This window comes from Ochotona princeps, chromosome 20, assembly GCF_030435755.1.
Source record: "Ochotona princeps isolate mOchPri1 chromosome 20, mOchPri1.hap1, whole genome shotgun sequence".
Taxonomy (NCBI): Eukaryota; Metazoa; Chordata; class Mammalia; order Lagomorpha; family Ochotonidae; genus Ochotona; species Ochotona princeps.
The window spans coordinates 1,429,458-1,448,085 of NC_080851.1; the positions used below are offsets into that span (position 1 = coordinate 1,429,458).

The window sequence follows — 18,628 nt, forward strand, 5'->3', positions numbered from 1 at the left end:
GAGTGTGCGGCTGCATTTCCGAGCAGGAAGTATTGCGCTGTGAAAGGGTTTTTGCTGCACAGAAGCTTAACCCGCCCCTGGAGGAGCTCTGGTCCTGTACCCAAGTGCCAAGTGAGTCCCAGATCCACTTCTGATCCAGCTTGTGCTAATTGTGCCCGGGAGAGCAGGATGGAGTTCCCACCTCCAGGTGTCATCCTGGCCCAGTGTCAGTCCTAATAGGTGTTTAAGAGATTGAACCAGCAGACGAAAGATCTGTTTCTAAGATTTTTTCTTTTTTTTTTTTAGTTGAAAGGCAGAGTTATAGAGATGGGCAGAGAGAGAATCTTTCTTCTGCTGGTTCACTCCCCAAATGGCCACAACAGCCAGAGTTGAACTTGTCCAAACCTGGGAGCCAGGAGCTTCTCTGGGTCTCCCCTGTGGATTCAGGGGTCCAAGCACTTGGACCAGCCTTCTCTGCTTTCCCAGACCATAAGCAGGGACCTGGATCAAAAGTAGAGCTGCTGGACTCAAACTGGCATGTCTCATGTGGGGACCGGCACTGCAGGCAGAGGATCAGCCAACCACAGCACTGTGCCAGCCCCCATCAGAACCTGCTGTTAGATGCCAGTCCATGCTGCCATCTTCCTGTGTGCAATCTCAATGGCCAGTCCTGTCAGAGACAGACTGACGGCCACCTGTGCCACACTGACAGTGGCAGGTGCCAAGGGGGGTTCCAGGCCACACCACCCAGAGGGCCTGCTGGGTAACGAGTGGCAGTGGCGGCAGCAGCTGCCCTGAAGGAGTTGCGCATGCCAGCACTGCTCAGAGCGGGGCATCTGTCGACTCATTCACACGTCTGCTTCTCTGCCTTGCGGACTAGGGACATGTTCTCCATTTGCGCAGCACCCCAAGCGCAGGCTGCATCCACAAGGCCCAGGGGTTCCTGAGACCCTAGCCGCTCCAAAACACACCTGGCTCCAGTTGCTACACCTCCACGTGGTATCTTCACCTTCCCGATCCACTGCCCCACAGGCCAACCAGCCTGTCCTCATGGGTGGCTGGGCACTGGGCACGTGGATGGTGGCATTAATACAGCTGCTCCTGCTAGCTCTGGCTGCCAGATCCGGCTGGGTCACAGCACTGTGAAAGCCCAGCAGCAAGTCACCAAGGGACTCCATCAGGAGCACCCTGGGCTGGCTCCGGGTGCTGTCTGAAACCCTGAAGACCATTTAGGTGTTCACCTCCTTTGGGATATTCTGGCTCAAATAAGAGTATTGATAGACCATCCATGGAAGTGTAGCCTGGGTTGTCTGCAATGTTCACAAACTCTTCCATCTCCATGTGTGCGCACACGCACACTGCGCGCACACACAACTCCATCTCATTGCGCACACGCGCGTGCACACACAGCTCCGTCTCCCTGTGCACACACACAGCTCCGTCTCCCTGTGCACACACACACAGCCCCGTCTCCCTGCACACACACACAGCTCCGTCTCCCTGCATACACATACACAGCTCCATCTCCCTGTGTACACACACACACACACAGCTCCGTCTCCCTATGCACACACACAGAGCTCCATCTCCCTGTGTACACACACACACACACAGCTCCGTCTCCCTATGCACACACACACACAGCTCCGTCTCCCTGTGTACACACACACACACACAGCTCCGTCTCCCTATGCACACACACAGCCCCGTCTCCCTATGCACACACACAGCTCCGTCTCCCTGTGCGTGCACACACACACACACAGCTCCGTCTCCCTGTGCACACACACACAGCTCCATCTCCCTGTGCACACACACACACACACAGCTCCATCTCCCTGTGTACACACACACACACACAGCTCCATCTCCCTGTGTACACACACACACACACAGCTCCATCTCCCTATGCACACACACACACACACACACAGCTCCGTCTCCCTATGCACACACACACACAGCTGCGTCTCACTGCGTGCACACACACATATACACACATTCTTCTAGGATCCCAGTTTCTCTGTTGTGGGGATCGGGACGCCTAGTCTGGTTGGTCAGGCGAGGGGTCTGTGCTGTCTCCCTGTGGAAGCGTACATTCCTTCATGCTGTGGGCAGACCTGAAAAGCTGCTTGGCCTGGGAACCAAGGGCGTCCCCCTGTGCTCCCAGAGCCTGGCCACAGTGCCACAGTGCCTGTAAACTTGCCACAAGCTCGTGCTGGCCGGGTGTGCATGCTCTGTGGTCGCATAGGGACGCTCCGTGCCCTCCCCGTGGCTTCAGGTTTCCCAGGCATGGCCTGGAAATAGTTCTGGATCTCTGACATGATGTCCCCATGTGTCCTGACCTACCGAGGAATGACGCAATGCCGCTTAGCAGGCACACCTCAGGCTGGCCATTTGTGGGGCCAAGTACAAGACCGCATGTGGACTCCCTGCCACCAGGCACTCTCCGGACTGTGACTATCTTTTGACATGCGGAGTGTCTGAGTCGGAGACGCTGACCGCTGTCCTGTGTGGCCACTGCCAGCATCATGGCATGCTGACATTGTGAGCATTAAAGTTACCCCATCTCTGCAGGGAACAGGGGTCTGTGGATGTGTTGAGAGGGTACTGCAGGCAGTTTATGGGAAATAGCTTTAAAAATAACGTCGATTTTGGTGCCAAAAAAAAAAAGCTTGAATCTATACACACTAGGGACTTTCAAAATGCATATGGAAAATGCATATTATTGAAAACCTACGTGTAAATTCCAGAAACTTTTTGCATGAAAACAGTTGTGTCGTGATTCCATTTTGTCTGATTCCTTAGTTGAATCGAAGGCCGGGAGGTGCAGTCGCCTCTTTGTGCTGTGCGCTGGCTAACGCACCCACCCCTCGGCGGGGACGTTCTCCCGCCCTGCCGATCAGGCCATTTTTCGTTGGGCTCAGGCTTAAATTTCACCAGGAAGGGGAGGAACAGGCCTGCTTGTGCAGCCTCGTCGGCAGGCCCACCCCTCTGTCCAGCCTGGCGCCTGCCTGGGCCCACCCCCCACTCCCTCCTCTCCAACCAGAATGAAGGAAAGGGGATTTGAGTAACGGAAATGTGGAGAGAGGGGGAGGGGAGAGCGCCGGAGAGGGGCCTCTCGGGAGGAAGCCGGGAGGAGGGAGGAGGTCCCGCGGACACCCCTCCCCCGGCCGCCCTCCAGGTGTCCACGTTTCTAGGAAGCTCCGACGTGGCGGCCCCGCGGCTGCGCGCGCGCCCCCTGCCGGCCGCTCGGGGCACGCCGCGGCCCGCTCACCTTCCCGAAGATGGCTTCCTGGCGCGACCGCTCGGTTCGAGCCGCGGCCGGCCCTGGGCTGGGCGGCCGGCGCCGTCCTCGCCCCACAGGCGCCAGCGGCCCCAGCAGACAGCCCTCGGAGCCCGGCAGTCCCCCGTGGGGGCTGGGGGCTGTGGTGTGAGCTGAGCCTTGGAGCCCAAGTGTCACCGTCGGCGGCTCTGAGTGCTGGACGGTCACCAAGAGCACGGCCACCCCCTGCGACTGCGCACTCGAGGCCCCTCCTGGCGCAGCCCTAATTTCATCAACATTTCTGCTGGTCAGCCATCGCCTGCATTCGTTCTGGCTGACTTCCCTCCGAGAGGCGGGGGCTGGGGGAGGGGTCCGGGGTGACGTGGCTCTGCCTGGCTGTAGGGTGTGCCTGTGTCCAGGAGCCCCCGAGCAGGGCCCCCGCGGCTGGAGCCTGTCCACCCCACTTGAGATCCGTTAGGTCTCTAAACACAGCCTGCCGGGGAAGGGCGGGCGGCTGTCTGCGCTGCCCTGGTTCCCTCTGCAAAGGGAACCCAAGTGTCCTGCAACCCCTCACGCACGTCCCAACCTTAGCCGCGTCGCCTGGAGCGCCCCTAAGTGAGGGCAGGCGGTTTCCATGGAAACCCGTGTCCTGGCTGTGGCCAGGCCATGTTGGAGTTCTGCAGAGCAGAGGCTGAGCGGCGCCATGCTGCCCAGAGACTCGCTTCCCCAGCGAGGCATGCACCACACACAGTCCTGCCGCCCGCGAGTGCAGCTTTGCGCTCAGCTTCGTTTTCTGGCTTTGTCTCCTCTTAGCCGCTGGATCAACCGGAAATCTGACATAGAACTGGGAGTTCCTGTAGCTTTTTTAGAATTTGAAATCCAGAACTGTCCCTCTGGCCCATCCACAAGCCGCTGACAGAGGTGCAGTGGTCCGGGAGGAGTGGGCAAGCTGGGGCCCGGGGTGAGGTGTCTGCACACAGCACCCAGGATGCAGCCCGTGCTTTCCTGGCAGATCTTGGACTCTTTCTGTGTGTTGCCAGTTGGGAAGCCAGGGGCCTGGAGGGGCTGGCCACTGGCCACGTCCACTGTCACAGGCTGGCTTGGTACAGCGAGGCCTTACTGCCGGCTCCACGATCCTGCTGGCTCATGCTTTACCTCCAGGAAGCTGTAGGAGAGATTTACAGAGTGGAGCACGGGGAATGGTTGCCACTGCATCTGCCCTGCTCCCTGCAGCAAATACCTGGGCACTTCAGGGATGGGGAGGCTGGGGGCCGCCGGGCACAGCTCCTCTTGCTGTCGTGGTCCTAGGGACTCCATGCCCAACAGCAAGGTTTGGGGGAGGTTTCTTCCCTGCTTTGCTAGGGGTCTGCAGGAGGGTCTGCGGTGCAGGAGTGTTACCAAGACCTTGGACACAAAACACGCATCTTCCTCAAGTCCACTTTGCGTGGCCCGTGACGGCATTGTTGCCTCACGGTGGGTTGGATCGGCGCTGGTGCCCAGCCTCTGCAGCTCCGGTTAAGACTGCCCGACTCACACTGCCAGGAAAGTGGCAAGCAGGGATCCTGTGAAGGGGGGAGGGGAGGCTTTAAAAATTTCTTTATTTAAAAGCCAGTGTTAGAAGCAAAAATGGAGAATCTTTTACCTGCTGGCTCACCCCCACTGTTCGCACTGCCTCCTGCCCCCACACACAGCCAAAGCCAGGAACCTGGGACCCCAGGTCTCCCACCAGGGTGCCAGGGGGCCTGGCAGTCTCTGGAATAGAAACGCCCTGAGTGATGGCTATATGTGAGCAGGGTGGCCGTGGTGCCCACTGGCTGGTCCAGCAGTGGGGAAGGCCCGGGATAACAGCTTTTTTGTCGCCTCTTGGCCTGAACCTGTGCCTCGTGTGGAGAGCAGGTATAGGCTCTGAACAGCTGAGCTGTGACAGCTGGGCCATGTTGCAGACTGGCAGCGTGACCCTGTGTCGTGGGAGGGCGTTGGCATCGCGTGAGGTACCTGCCTGTGTGCACAGGTCTCTCTGTTCTGTCTCTGCTTCCCTGCCCGAGCCCCCCCGTGACCTGCCTGCATCTCTGTGTGTTGCAGGATGTCAAGGTCTTCAGTGAGGACGGGACAAGCAGAGTGGTGGAGATTCTGACTGACATGACGGCTCGCGACCTGTGCCAGCTGCTGGTTTACAGGAGCCACTGTGTGGATGACAACAGCTGGACCCTGGTGGAGCACCACCCACACCTGGGCCTAGGTAGGGCGACCCTGCCTGTGGTGTGTGGCCGTGGCAGCTCCTGGCCGTCTGCTCCCCCCACCCCACCTGGCATTCCCCAAGGGACAGGGTCTCTGGGCATCCTAGGCAGGGCAGGTTCCTCTCCCGAGCTGTGGTCAGGGTGAGTGCTGGAGACCCACAGGGTCTGTACCCCCTTGCTGGGTTGGATAGTGGGGCCCTGATGGGGTATGGAGTGTCGGGGGTAGTTTGGGGGAGAAGAGTATCTAAAAAGCAAGAGGCTCTTAGAGAGAGTTGAAAATACATGCTGTTTCTAGAAGAGCACTTTGTTGGGCCTGTGGCAGGGGAAAGGAAAGGAACCGAGAGCCGTGTGGACAGCAGCCCCAGTGGCTCTCTGGAAGGTCTGTCCCTCACGCAGCACCCTTGGGGTGTCCACCGAACTGAGGGCGAGCTTCCAGTTCAAGGACGTGACATCCACTAAGTGGTTGTTGCTCTGAGCCCCACTTCTGCCTGCACCTCTCTTCCCTCAGCCAGAATCCATTGTTAGAGGAGAGTGTGCGTTGCCAGGTTACTCCCCAGTACTTGTGAAGGCCAGGGCTGGAACCACCGAGCTGGAATTCTAATCCAGGTCCCCCACAAGGGTGGCAGTAGCTTGAGCCATCGCCACAGGAAGCTGGCATCCTGTTAGAGCTGGGGATCCGGTCCCACTAACAGTTGGCACATGTGACTGCTGGGCCTCCTCCGGCCTCTGGCAGCGTCCTCGTTCTTAGCCCAGCAACTTACCTGTGCACGCCCTGCTGTCGGGTCCTCGGACCTCCCGGGGCCAGGCGGTGTGCGCTGCAGTTCCCTGGGAGACCCAGGACAGCCCGACAGAGGACGTCCTGCTATGACAGGCCATCCGGGCCCTTGGGAAGGGATTCCTACGAGCCTTGGTGCACACAGTCCCCCGCGGCACGTGCTTGTCTCCTGCCAGTACTGCCAAGCGTTCTTCTCACTCCCCTGCCTGGACTGGCCAGTGAAAAGGACAGGTCACTACTAGGGGCGGCGGGGTAGCTGCCTGGTCCGAGGCACAGGTTAGACTGCTTGTGGCTGTGCAGCCTGAGCTCTGGGAAGGTGCAGAGCACAGAGTCCTTCAGGGAAAGACACTGTCACATGTGTGGATGTGGCATGCTGGTTCTGCAGCCTCCAGGCAGCAGGCAGTGGGAACCATACACGGGAGCATGGCGGGGTTGCAGTGTGAAGGTCATGGGTGATTGTGTGTCTGCCACCTGCCTTCTGTGGTGCCCCAAGCTAAGCTCCCCATCCCTGGCCGAGTCGCCCCACCTGTTGCTGCACTTCCCACTGGCAGGACCAGCTCCTCTGCCTGCGGCTGGGCCTCCCCACCCTTTCCCCAGAGTGAGAGAAGGCCCGGCTGTGGGCACCCTCCTGTGCTAGTGGCGCTGGATGTGAGTGGACGACAGGGATTGGCGCTGAGCTCGGTGCCCACACTGGCCTGCACCTGCCTGCCTGCTCACACATGTCCTCCTCCCCCCGGCAGAGCGGTGCTTGGAAGACCATGAGGTGGTGGTCCAGGTGGAAAGCACCATGGCGAGTGAGAGCAAGTTCTTGTTCCGGAAGAATTATGCCAAATACGAGTTCTTTAAGAACCCCACTGTGAGTTGTCCCCTGGGGCACAAGGGCCAGTACCCTGGGACTTGACGGGTTGGACAGAGTCGGATCACACGACTGCTCTGAGACCCACAGGCAGTAGCTGGGTCTGAGGGTCTGGCTGCCAACCCAGCAGCTGCCGGGGCCAGCTGGGCAGTGGTGGTGGGGGGCGGCAGGCTGGACCTCCGCAGTGACCCCCAAAGTCCCTCAGTCACTGTCAGCACTCTACATGGTAAGGCTCTCTGTCCCTGCCTCACAGCCTTCCTAAGGACACGCCGTGGGGCTGACTCCCTTTCCTGTGGGTCCGCCACCAGGGAGCCTGGGCTGGGGCCCTGAGACCCTGATGCCCTGGTGCTCTGAGTGGAGCTGAGTTTCTACCCCAACGTGGTGAATTCCGTAACTGAGAGGCCGCAGAGGAGACTTGCTCATGTGACCACGCTTCACGAGTTGAGCTTCCAGAATTCTCAAGTGGCCCTGAGTTCAGATACTGCGCCTCTCTGCCACGGGTCCTCAGGCGTGGATTCTAAGGGAGGCAGATTCATTGTTTCTAGCTCAGAGCCAGAGGAAATGGGACTGAGGTCCAGTGCTCACGTGCACGTGGAACCCTGTGGGGACGTGGCGGTAGACGCACCTGCCTTCCCGCTCAGGCTAACCGCGATGCGTGTGGCTTTCCCTGACTTTAGAACTTCTTCCCGGATCAAATGGTCACTTGGTGCCAGCAGCCGAACGGCAGCCAGTCGCAGCTTCTGCAGGTACTGTTCGCGGGCCTGGGTGTGGGTGAGAGGAGGGCGCATGGTTGCACTGTGCTCCCGGCCCCAGCAGCTATGATGGGGGTGGAATGACCTCTGAGAGAAGAAAGTTCTCGCTCTGACCCTCAGAATCTTTCCTGGGCTGTCTGCCGCACGTATGTGTCTGTCTGCGTCACTGGCGCATCTTCTAACCCCTGGTACTTTCCCTGTGCAGAACTTCCTGAACTCGAGCAGCTGCCCTGAGATCCAAGGGTTCCTGCACGTGAAGGAGCTGGGCAGGAAGTCGTGGAAGAAGCTGTATGTGTGCCTGCGCCGCTCGGGCCTGTACTGCTCCACCAAGGGGACATCCAAGGTGCGGCCCCGGGCTGACTGGTGCTCCGTAGGGTCCCAGGTGCTGTCCACGGGTCTGCCTCAGGGTGGCGCGGCATGCACACCTGGAGCCTTTGTTGATGCTGGGCCCAGGGCAACCACACGAGGTTGGGAGGCTCTCCCCACTCGGACAGCAGTGCCGTCTTGGGGACTCCCACTGAAGACCATGAGGCTGCCCACGTCAGGGCAGGTCCAGTGTGGCTCGGTGGTGTCCGTTTCCCAAGTCCACCGTTGTGTGAGGCTACGGTGGGCCAGCAGCCATGGGCTCTGGGCAGTGGTTTCCTTGTTTAGGGGTAGGTGAGTTCAGTTTTAGGTTGGTACTTCACACGTGCCCAGTGCCTGCCTCTGGCCTGGCCAGGGGTGGGGGCTCTTCGCCCTCCCCTGAAGCCTGGCTGTGTCCCCGCAGGAACCCAGGCACCTGCAGCTGCTGGCTGACCTGGAGGAGAGCAACGTTTTCACCCTGATCTCGGGGAAGAAGCAATACAGCGCCCCCACGGACCATGGGCTCTGCATCAAGGTACCCCCCAGCGCCACATGTCCACAGGGCACGTGCTGAAGTCAGTGCACATTTCTCCCACAGTAAGCGTTCTCCATGACCTCCGACCCCTGGCACACATGCAGGCACACACACCAGGAGTGCGGCCTGCTCGCCTTCCCCGGGTTAGGCTGGGGTGTGCTGATGGCCGCCTGGCTGCTTGGTCAGCACGGCCAGTGCGCCTCCCATGCAGTGAGCTTTCAGGTGCATGGCTTTCTCCTGGGTTCAGACCTGGAGCAAGAATTTGGTCAGCCAGATTGCCCACATAGGGGAGCCACAGGCAGCTGTGCTTGGGGCCACCCCAGTGGCTGGCCATGCAGAACCTGGGTCTGGGCTGACGCAGGGAACAAGCTCTGTCATAAGATGGCGCCTTGCACCCCCATTCAGCAAGGTTCCCTCAGTGGCCCAGCTGGCAGTGCAGGGAAGGCCAGGGGGAGGCCACAGCTGTCCCTTTGCGCCTTGTTTAGCCTGGGCTTCATCCTTGTCTATACACATGGGACAAGCAGGGTCCGTGACGGGACCTGGCATTGTCTGCAGATCAGCTGTCCCTGGAAGTCTTGGCATGAAACCCCAAGGTTAAGGGAGGCTGAAGTAATAGGGACCTACTTGAAGGCGGCCTCAGGAGGGGCTGCAGGTGGCAGGAGGCCTGTGCCCATTGCCACACCGCTTCTCCTGTAGGGGCAGCTGCATGCATCCTCTGTCCTTGGGCTCCATAGTGGGAACAGGACTGGCATCTCCCCATACTGTCTCTTGCTTCTGGGGTCAGGGCTCAGCTTCTTCCTGGCCCCATGGGGCTGCCTATGTCTGGCACCGGAACCCACCTGCCCTGTGCGGGCTGCACGGAGTCCCTCAGGCTTCCACTTGGAGTCCAGCCTGGTGCCCCTCCCCAGAGCCCCAGGTAGTGTCAGCTGCCTAGCTCGCTCTAGGCAAGGCCTGGAAAGTCCACCCTTCCTGTGCCTCAGGGCAAGATCTCCCAGGGAGCCCAGCTGTCCCTCCCTGGTCTTCTTACCTGTTCCCTGCTGATGTCCACTGACATTCTGTCACCACCCCAAGGCCAGACCAGTCCTGGACGGAAGCTGTGAAGGGCAGGCCAGGTGGGTGGACGAGGGCCCTCTCCCTGGCTCACTGAGCCCTGCTCAGTTCATTGCCTTCTACTTTCTTTAGCCAAACAAAGTGAAGACCGAAACCAAGGAGCTGCGCCTGCTGTGTGCTGAGGACGAGCAAAGCCGCATTTGCTGGATGACCGCCTTCCGTCTGCTCAAGGTACTGGCCGCGCCTGCGCCCGGGACCAGCAGCCCGGCACAGGCATGCCCGTTGAAGGAGTTGCTCGCACACAGCCACAAGAGCTCAGCAGCTGTCGGCAGGGCTGAGCATGGAGAACGGCAGAGCCACGGCTGTTTTCAGCCCGGGGTAGGGGCACCTGGGTGTTGCGTTAACAGCACCCCTGGTCTCGGTCCCTTTAGCCCAACAGCCTGCGCCGCACCCCACCCGCAGCCACCGGGGACAACCAAGGCGTGGCCAGAGACAGACAGTGTTGCTGGTTGAGACCCACGGGGTTGGGGCACGGCCAGCAGTGAGTACAGGGAAGAGCTGAGAGTGACAGTAGGGGGAGGTTGGTGATCCTCGCCTCTGAGCAGCTTTCCAAGGGGAGATGGATCTCCTGAGAGCCTCACATGGCCCAGTGCCCCTGATGGTGCACACTGCAGTCATGAGGTAAGGCTGAGCGCCAAGGCGAGCACTTGCATCAGGAGGGTCCTGGAGACCTTGTGAGGAGAGCAGCTAAGTGATGCATTTATTTGGTGCGAGTACTTCTGCAATATCCTCTCTTTTATGTGATACGCATTTTTCATTTCCCCAGGACATTCCTTTGCACACAAATTCTATTGCATGTGCCTGGAATTATTCAGACCTAAGCCAGACATGCAAGCTGAGGCTAGCTGACCAGGATGGATTTGGCAAAGTCCCAGGTCTCCCTCGAGCTGGAGGTGTTTGGCCAGCTGTGATTGGTGGGCACAGTGGCCCGTGAACTGCTGCACACACCTCAGAGGAATCACCGCAGGGGAGAGAGGGCTCAACCTGCACCTCTGCCTCTGGGACCAGGAGCCGAGCTCCAGGGACGATCGGAACGAATCCCAGAACCTATCATACTGTCCCACTGATAAACACCTGAATTTTTTAAAAAATCGTGTTAGATTTGTACCTTTATATCAGGGGGTCTTTGAAAAGTTCATGAAAAACATTAAAACACTGTATGGATTTCAGACGTTTTGGGCACCAAAATAATCTCTCTTAAAAATTGTGCTTGAGACGCAGGGATAGGCACAGAGCAGGAGAGCCCCATCCGCTGGTTCCTCTCCCGAATGCCTAGGAGCCAGGGGCACTGGTGCGCAGCGGGCCAGGGTGCACAGAGGCAGGGAGGCAGAGGCCAGCAGGCCTGGATCCCATCCCGGCCATCCTCCAAACTGTTTTCTTTATCTCCATCAACAAGTCTACAACATTCTGTGTAAATAGTAGAAACATGGCATTGTGAAGGGTTGCAGTTTTTTTTCTGAATATTTTTGACCCATGGCTGGTTGAACGCAGCGTCCCCGGACAGATGGCTGTGTCTCACATCCTGAATGTGTCCAGACGTCTGTGCAGGTTCAGGAGCCCAGGACCCCCTCAGCTTCATTAACTTGATAGGAAGAGTCGGAATTCAGCAAGGCTTGTATTCGTGATTCCCATTCTGACAGTGCCAGGCCTAGGGCAGGCCCAGGTGAGCTCTGGGTGGGAACAGCCAGCTCTCTGCTTCAGCGCTCACTTGTCCCAGTGCCAACGTGTCACAGCAGACACGGGACATGTCCCTCAGTCTCGGTGTCCAGCTTTCATCAGAGGCTGGCCTTGAGAAGTGACCACCTGTGTGGCGACCTTCACCCTCGTCTGAGTCACATGGCTCCCGTAGACTGTGCCTGGCCTGTGACCTTTAGGTAAACATAGATCACAGACCCCTCTGTGAGTTAGGACATCGCATGAAGCCGGAGGTGCCTTCCAGGGTCAAGGCCAGACCTTGCCTTGTGCAATGTTAGTTTGTGTTGGGGGAGGCAGACACACCTTGGTCCTTTGTGTTCAGGGGTTCTCAATCCACACACGTAACCATTCGTGGATCAAAAATATTTTGAAAACCCATGGCATCTGTGCTAAAAACACATGCATTTTTTCTTATCACTTGCTGAACAACTGGGTACAACTACAACTCGGGTGTGCAGTGTAAAAGCTCGTTTGTGCTGCATGGGACTAGCAGTGTGCTGTAGGAGCGTGAGGACTTGCGGACCCGGCGCCCTGGGGACAGGGTGAGCCTGAGGGCAGTCCTGGAGGCCCTGGAGCCATGGCAGCCAGCGGACACGTGAATGCTGCAGTGCTCGCCCACCTGGGCCAGCACAGGTTCTTTCTGCTTCGGTGTGCCTGGCCCAGGGCGCGCCACTTCATTTGCATAGGTTTTTTTTTTTTTTTTTTTTTTTTTACATTATATCTTTTCTGCCTTTCTGAGTCTTGATGTTAAGGAATGTCTCTCACACATACAGTCCCCTCTTAGGAGCAGTCCTGTTCGAGTAGGTACTAAATGGGATGCTGATAACACATTATCGTGGTCAGCTGACCATTTCTGCCTGAATGTGTCATTCACTGTGTCCTCCAAGCTTGTGCTGCCTCTCCCTTCTGCCTCCCGTTTAGGGGCAGTCCTGTTAAGGCCTTACTTAATTAGCCAGTGGCTGCTTTGCAGCATTTGTCCTAGACGGTTCTTTCTAGCATCTCATACAATGTACCACTTTGGCCACTGTCAGGCCAGTTTAAGACACTGACTCCATTTATGCCTGCCTGGTGTTTACGTTGATTATTTACATAGTTAAGCCACTTAAGGATGTTGTTTGATATACTTAGCTTTTAATTAGTACATATTTGTGATTTTTCCTGAATTTCCAGACTTCTGGCACTGCAGGAACTCACCCTAAATGGATTATTTTACTGTGAGCCTAAGAAAGTTCCAGTTTTTGTGTCCCCTTTGCTGATGCTCAGCCGGCAGCCCTTCTATGTGTGCAGGTCCGTCCATGCCGGCCTGTCTCCCACTTCACCAGGGTGAGGTGTTCTCTGCTGCTGCCGTGTCTCAGACGTCCCCGGGCACACGCCGTAGCCAGTCCTGACATCGGTGATGGCTGTCTCTCTGTACATTTGGAGAACTGTTCGGCTGCTCTGCTGACACTTCTCCAGGCCTTTTCTCGTGGGCAGAGACGCCTCTATTACACCTGTTCCTGTCTCCTAAATACTTCCATGCTAGAAACAGCCCGCGCTGCTAGACTTGGCACCAAGCAGCCGTCCACTATGGAAGGCCAGAGGAAGGTGTTTATTTCATTCTCAGCTTTTACTCCTTCCTTCCTGGCCAAGAGGGCTGAATGAGTAACCTGGGGGTGGAAGTTGCGACCCTGTGTACGAGACTGTCCCTGAAGTGAATGATGCAGACTGGGGCCTCAGGGAGAGCATGGAACAGGACTTGCTGTTAAGTCCTGTCCCAGGATCTGGGCACCTTGCTTGGTTCCAGTCAACAGCTGAGAGTTGACTAACAAAGCTTTTAGCACAGGACCCGGGTTCAGGTTCTCGGTCACAGCCTGCCAGGGCTTAGGTTCTGACTCTGCCTTTTCCCCTCAGTATGGAATGCTCCTGTACCAGAACTACCGCATCCCTCAGCAGAGGAAGGCCCTGCTGGCGCCCTTCGCCACCCCGGTGGTAAGTGCGGCTGCAGCCCCCAAGTCCGGCCTTGGGCCACGCTGTTTTGGGCATACACTGGGCCAGATCACCCGAGGGGAACTCCTCCCAGCCCTGCAGGCCTGCCATGAGTGGTCCATGGATGCTGCCGTGGCTTCTCTGGTTCCCTGGTGAGGGGCTAAACTGAGCACTTCTGCTGTCCTTAGCATATACCGCGTCCCCCAGAGGGAGCCAAGACAGCTGCTGGACTAGGGCCATCAGGGTTTCTTTTTTATTGACCACTGCAAGAAAATTCAAATGCTCATCTTCAAACCAAAGCCAGGTTTATGGGGGAGCCTAGAACATGGGGTGCGGGCCTTGCCATGTGGGGAGGCTCCCTCCAGGGCCCCGCGTGCTACCATGGCTCCCCACTCTAAGAATGTGTGGCTTCCCCGTTTGCAGCGCAGTGTCTCTGAGAACTCTCTGGTGGCGATGGATTTCTCTGGGCCATCAGGAAGAGTGATTGACAATCCCGCGGAGGCCCAGAGCGCTGCCCTGGAGGAGGGCCATGCTTGGCGGGTAAGCTGCGAGCTCTGCGGGAGGCAGTCGGGCAGCCACTGGCTCCTGAGCCACCCCACCCATCTTCCCACGCATGTCACCGCAAGCGCGGGCTCCGGGGACAGGGCGAGCTGTGGAGAGCAGTCCTAGGGGGCCGCGCCATGCGCTCTGGGGACAGGGCGAGCTAGGGAGGGCAGTCCTGGGGAGTCGCATTGTGCGCTTTGGGGCAGGGCGAGCTACCGAGCTACCGATGGCAGTCCTGGGGGGTCGCGCTATGTGCTCTGGGGACAGTGCGAGCTATGGAGGGCAGTCCTGGGGGGTCGCGCTATGTGCTCTGGGGACAGTGCGAGCTATGGAGGGCAGTCCTGGGGGGTCGCGCTATGCGCTCTGGGGACAGTGCGAGCTATGGAGGGCAGTCCTGCGGGGTCGCGCTATGCGCTCTGGGGACAGTGCGAGCTATGGAGGGCAGTCCTGCGGGGTCGCACTCTGCACTCTGCGGCAGGGCGAGCTACGGAGGGCAGTCCCGGGGGTCGCGCTGTGCGCCCCAGGGACAGGGCGAGTTAAGGGCAGTCCTGGGGGTCGTGCTGTGCGCTGTGCGCTCTGGGAACAGTGCGAGCTACGGAGGGCAGTCCTGGGGGGTCGCACTATGAGCTCTACGCTCTGGGGACAGTGCAAGCTACAGAAGGCAGTCCTGGGGGGTTGCGCTATGCGCTCCAGTGACAGTGCGAGCTACGGAGGGCAGTACTGGGGGGTCGCGCTGTGCGCCCCGGGGACAGGGCGACCAACGAAGGGCAGTCCTGGGGGTTCGCGCTATGTGCTGTGCGCTCTGGGGACAGTGCGAGCTACCGAGGGCAGTCCTGGGGTGGGGGGACCGCACTATACGACCCAGGGACAGGGCGGGCTACGGAGGGCAGTCCTGGGGGGTTGCGCTCTGCGCTCCGGGGACAGGAGCACCGGCTGCGGCAACTGCCCCACGCTGACCTCGCCCTTGCTGCCGGCCTGTCTTACAGAAGCGAAGCACTCGGATGAACATCCTGTCCAGCCAAAGTCCGATGCACCCTAACTCGTTCAGCACCAGTAAGCATGGCGCGGGCTAGTGCCCGCCACCCGCAAGGCGGCCGCGCACTTCCGGGGCTGGACTTCCGGGGAGGCGCTTGGACTAACGGGGAGGCGCCTGGACTCCGGGAGGCGCCTAAATTCCGGGGAGGTGACCAGACTGCTCGAGGAGGTCGTCCTGCTCGCCACGGTCAGCATGCCCGGTCTTACTCTGCCCCGTTCTCCATCCTCAGTGATCCACCGCACCCAGCTGTGGTTCCATGGCCGCATCTCCCGTGAGGAGTCGCACCGCATCATCAAGCAGCAAGGGCTGGTGGATGGGTGAGGCTCGCGGGGTCCCCGGGGTGGGGGTCGGGGTGCTGACGTGGCGGGCCACCCTTGGGAGCTGGGCAGCGCAGGAGCCCCTTGGGGTCGCTCAGCCTGCGACCCGAGGCCACACGGCCCCGACCGTCCCCCGAAGCCCCCCCGGGTCGGGCGCACCGCGGAGCGGACACGTCACTTCCGGCTCCTTTGTCCTTTGTCTCGCGCTGGGGACGTGGCCATGTGCTGGCCGCGTGCTGGCCGCGGTGGGGCGGGGGGCTTCTTGGGCCTCCGGGTCCGCCGGGCGGGGCAGCTGAGTGCAGGACCCCCGTGCCCATGTCCTCTGGAGCGGCTGAGCCCTCCCACCCCTGTGGGGGCCCCCGGAGCTCGCGGTGATGTGGGCCATCTTAGCCGAAGCCCCCCGCTGCTTGGGTTTGATTTCAGGAGTAACTTAAGGAGTCTTAGGGCCCGGGGTCAGCTTTCCTGGGATCCCCAAATGCAGGAGACCCGTCTCATGCGACACAAAGCCGCTTTGGCGGCGCCCGGGTTCTTGTGGGGCGGGGAGGCGCGCGCAAAGAGCACCCCCTTTGTCTGCAGGCCGCCCTTGGGCCCCACCCTCTGGGGACTCCTGGGCACTGGGGCTGCCGGCCAGAAGGCGGCGGCCAGGGCGGGCTGGCACCGTGCCCGGCAGCGTGCGAGCCACCATGTTTTTGCCACGCTGGCATTCCTTTGTGGCTGCTGCCATCGGTCAGAGTTGCACCCTCGTGCTGGATCTCCGAAGACACAAAGGAGGGGGTGCTGCGCTCTGAGCTCGGCTACCCCCCACCCGTTCACTTTTTTTTTTGCTTGGCCCCCGCGCCAGCTGGGCGCCGCCCTGTGCGTGCCTCTCCCGTCCTTCGCCTCAATTGCTGTACCTCTGCCCCTGGCTGGCGCTAGGGTCAGCTGTCGCAGGCTCCCCTCCTGGCACGGGGGTAGCGCAGCTGACACTGTCCTTCAGCGACAGCCCTGAAGCCCACGGGCGGCCCCTGTCCCAGCATCACCAAGCTCGGCAGTGACCCCTGAGCCGCCCTCTCGGAGGCAGGCCGGGCCTCGCCAAGTGACCCCACTGGGCATTGCTTCAGCTGAGGGCCTGCTCTGTGTGGCCCGAGTGCCCTGCGCCCGAGGGCGAAGACTTGGCCGGGTTGTCCCCACCGTCCTTGGAAATCTTTCCAACTTAGTGGCACAGAAGGCAACCCCTTCTGCTCATCCCCCTCCACTCAACCCCTCCTTCCCCACCCTCTTCCTCCTCGCTCACGCCCTCCCCTTCCCTTCTCCCCCTCACCCCCTCCCCTGCTCCCCTTCCCTCCCCCCTCCATCCCCTCCCTCCCCAACTCCTCCCCCAACTCTGCTTCCTCCCCCTCCCCTCCCCTTCCCTCCTCCCTCCCCCCTCCATCCCCTCCCTCCCCCAACTCTGCTCCCTCCCCCTCCCCTTCCCTCCTCCCTCCCTCCCCCAACTCCTCCCCCTCCCCTTCCCTCCTCCCTCCCTGCCCCAACTCCTCCCTGCCCCAACTCCTCCCTCTCACCCCCTCCCCTTCCCTCCTCCCCTTTCCCCCTCCCCCCACCGCCCCTCTCTGCTCGCACGTCTCACCCATCCTGCAGTCTCTCCACCTTAGCCTGGAGTCCCCGTGGTTCCAGATGTGGCTAATGGGGTCACAGGCTCATGTGTGCAGCTGGGATCTCACCTCTGACCATCACGGGTTGTTTTTATTTCCCAGACTTTTCCTGCTCCGTGACAGCCAGAGCAACCCGAAGGCCTTTGTGCTGACGCTGTGCCACCACCAGAAGATCAAGAACTTCCAGATCCTGCCTGTAAGTGCTGACCCCGGGCCCTGTGCCCTCGGTGTAGGCGAGGCTCAGTGCAGAGTGAGCCTGGGGGCCCGCCCAAGGCGTCCCACTGCCTCTGCAGTCACAGTTGGAACTGGTCCAACACCCAGAAAGGTGGACAGCAGGGCTGGTGACCATGAGCCCAGATGCAGGAATCATGTGATGGAGACTCTGGGTTCTTTGCACTAAGCTGTTTAGGAAGGTTCCAGAAAAATGCCCGTCACTTCGCCCTCTAAGAAGACAGTGCATTATTCTGGCCGTGGCTGCAGGCCAGCCTGCCAGCACTCTGCCTGCCCAGCCAGCGCCTGTTAGATTTGTGGGTTGTGCTCCAGGCCTCCCTCGGCTGTGAGCACCCCAACCACGGCAGGCTGGCAGACGTTCTGTGGTGTGGCTGGCGCTCGGATTCTCTGCCAAGGGCCTTCTAGGTGTTCTCACGCCGGGGCTTGTGACTAGAATTGTACCTGGTGGACACCTGGCGCTTCTCTGGGTCACTTCATTCTTCCCCAGTGTGGGGGCGGGGGCCCCACCATCACTGGGAGCTTAGCCTAGTGGCCTCAGCAACTTGTCCGAGGGCCACGGCAGAGACCAGGGAGTCTGACGGGCGGGCACGTGTGTCGCTTGTGTCTCCGCAGTGTGAGGAGGAAGGCCAGACCTTCCTCAGCCTGGATGACGGCAACACCAAGTTCTCTGATCTGATCCAGCTGGTCGACTTCTACCAGCTCAACAAGGGGGTGCTGCCGTGCAAGCTGAAGCACCATTGCATCCGCGTGGCCTTATAAGTGCCCGAGCAGGCCGTGCGCACGGGAACCCGGAAGCCGCCCGTGCGCACATCATCAGAGCAAGATGGTTCCTCCGGTACCAGCCGCCGCACACCTGGCGGCCCGCCGCCCTGCAGATTGGCCAAGGCAGGGCAGGCCCAATAAGCAGCTCAAGCTGTCGAACCAACTGGAATCTTCGACCACCATAGCTGGGTGCCAACGGAACAAGAGCCGGAGAGAAAGAATTGGAAAAGAACTCTTGCCCTGGAGTAATCTTGACAATTAAAACCAATATGTTTACTTTTTTGTATCGATCACTTTTTTGCACTCCTTCTGTGTTGTCATTGTCGGGTGCAGCCGCTGGCAGGAAGGCATGTGTTAGCTAGCTGGTCAGCCTGTGTGGGAGTGGCGAGTGGGGAGGCGGACTGACCACCAGGTGCCCCTTGTCTCCAGAGGAAGCCGCAGCCTGCCCGGTCGCCCCCATCACAGGCCTCCCTCCCCAGTATACTTGAAGAGCTTTGTCCCCTGTGGTAGGCGTGCAGTCTTGTGAGCCCTTGCCCCATGCCCAGATGTGCGTCTCCCGAGTGCCGCGGGCTCTGTCTCTTTGGGAACCTCACTGTG

At 59.8% G+C, this 18,628-nt stretch overlaps 1 protein-coding gene across 6 annotated transcripts in view; it reads left to right on the forward strand.

Moving 5' to 3' along the window:
* Positions 1-18,307, forward strand: part of GRB10 (growth factor receptor bound protein 10) — a 78,187-nt gene extending 59,880 nt beyond the window's left edge. For 5 of the 6 annotated variants that reach the window (XM_058678152.1, XM_058678153.1, XM_058678154.1 and 2 more), the window contains 9 exons: positions 5,327-5,483; positions 6,997-7,112; positions 7,790-7,858; positions 8,070-8,207; positions 8,631-8,741; positions 9,924-10,022; positions 13,437-13,514; positions 13,935-14,051; positions 15,041-15,262. In XM_058678152.1, the coding sequence (XP_058534135.1) occupies positions 5,327-5,483; positions 6,997-7,112; positions 7,790-7,858; positions 8,070-8,207; positions 8,631-8,741; positions 9,924-10,022; positions 13,437-13,514; positions 13,935-14,051; positions 15,041-15,127 (972 nt within the window). In that variant the 3' untranslated portion in view covers positions 15,128-15,262. Of the gene's footprint in view, positions 1-5,326; positions 5,484-6,996; positions 7,113-7,789; positions 7,859-8,069; positions 8,208-8,630; positions 8,742-9,923; positions 10,023-13,436; positions 13,515-13,934; positions 14,052-15,040; positions 15,263-15,319; positions 15,408-17,140; positions 17,235-17,881 lie in introns of those variants that run through there. The other variant, XM_004582214.3, reaches the window with a different exon arrangement.
* The last annotated feature ends 321 nt before the right edge of the window (positions 18,308-18,628 follow it).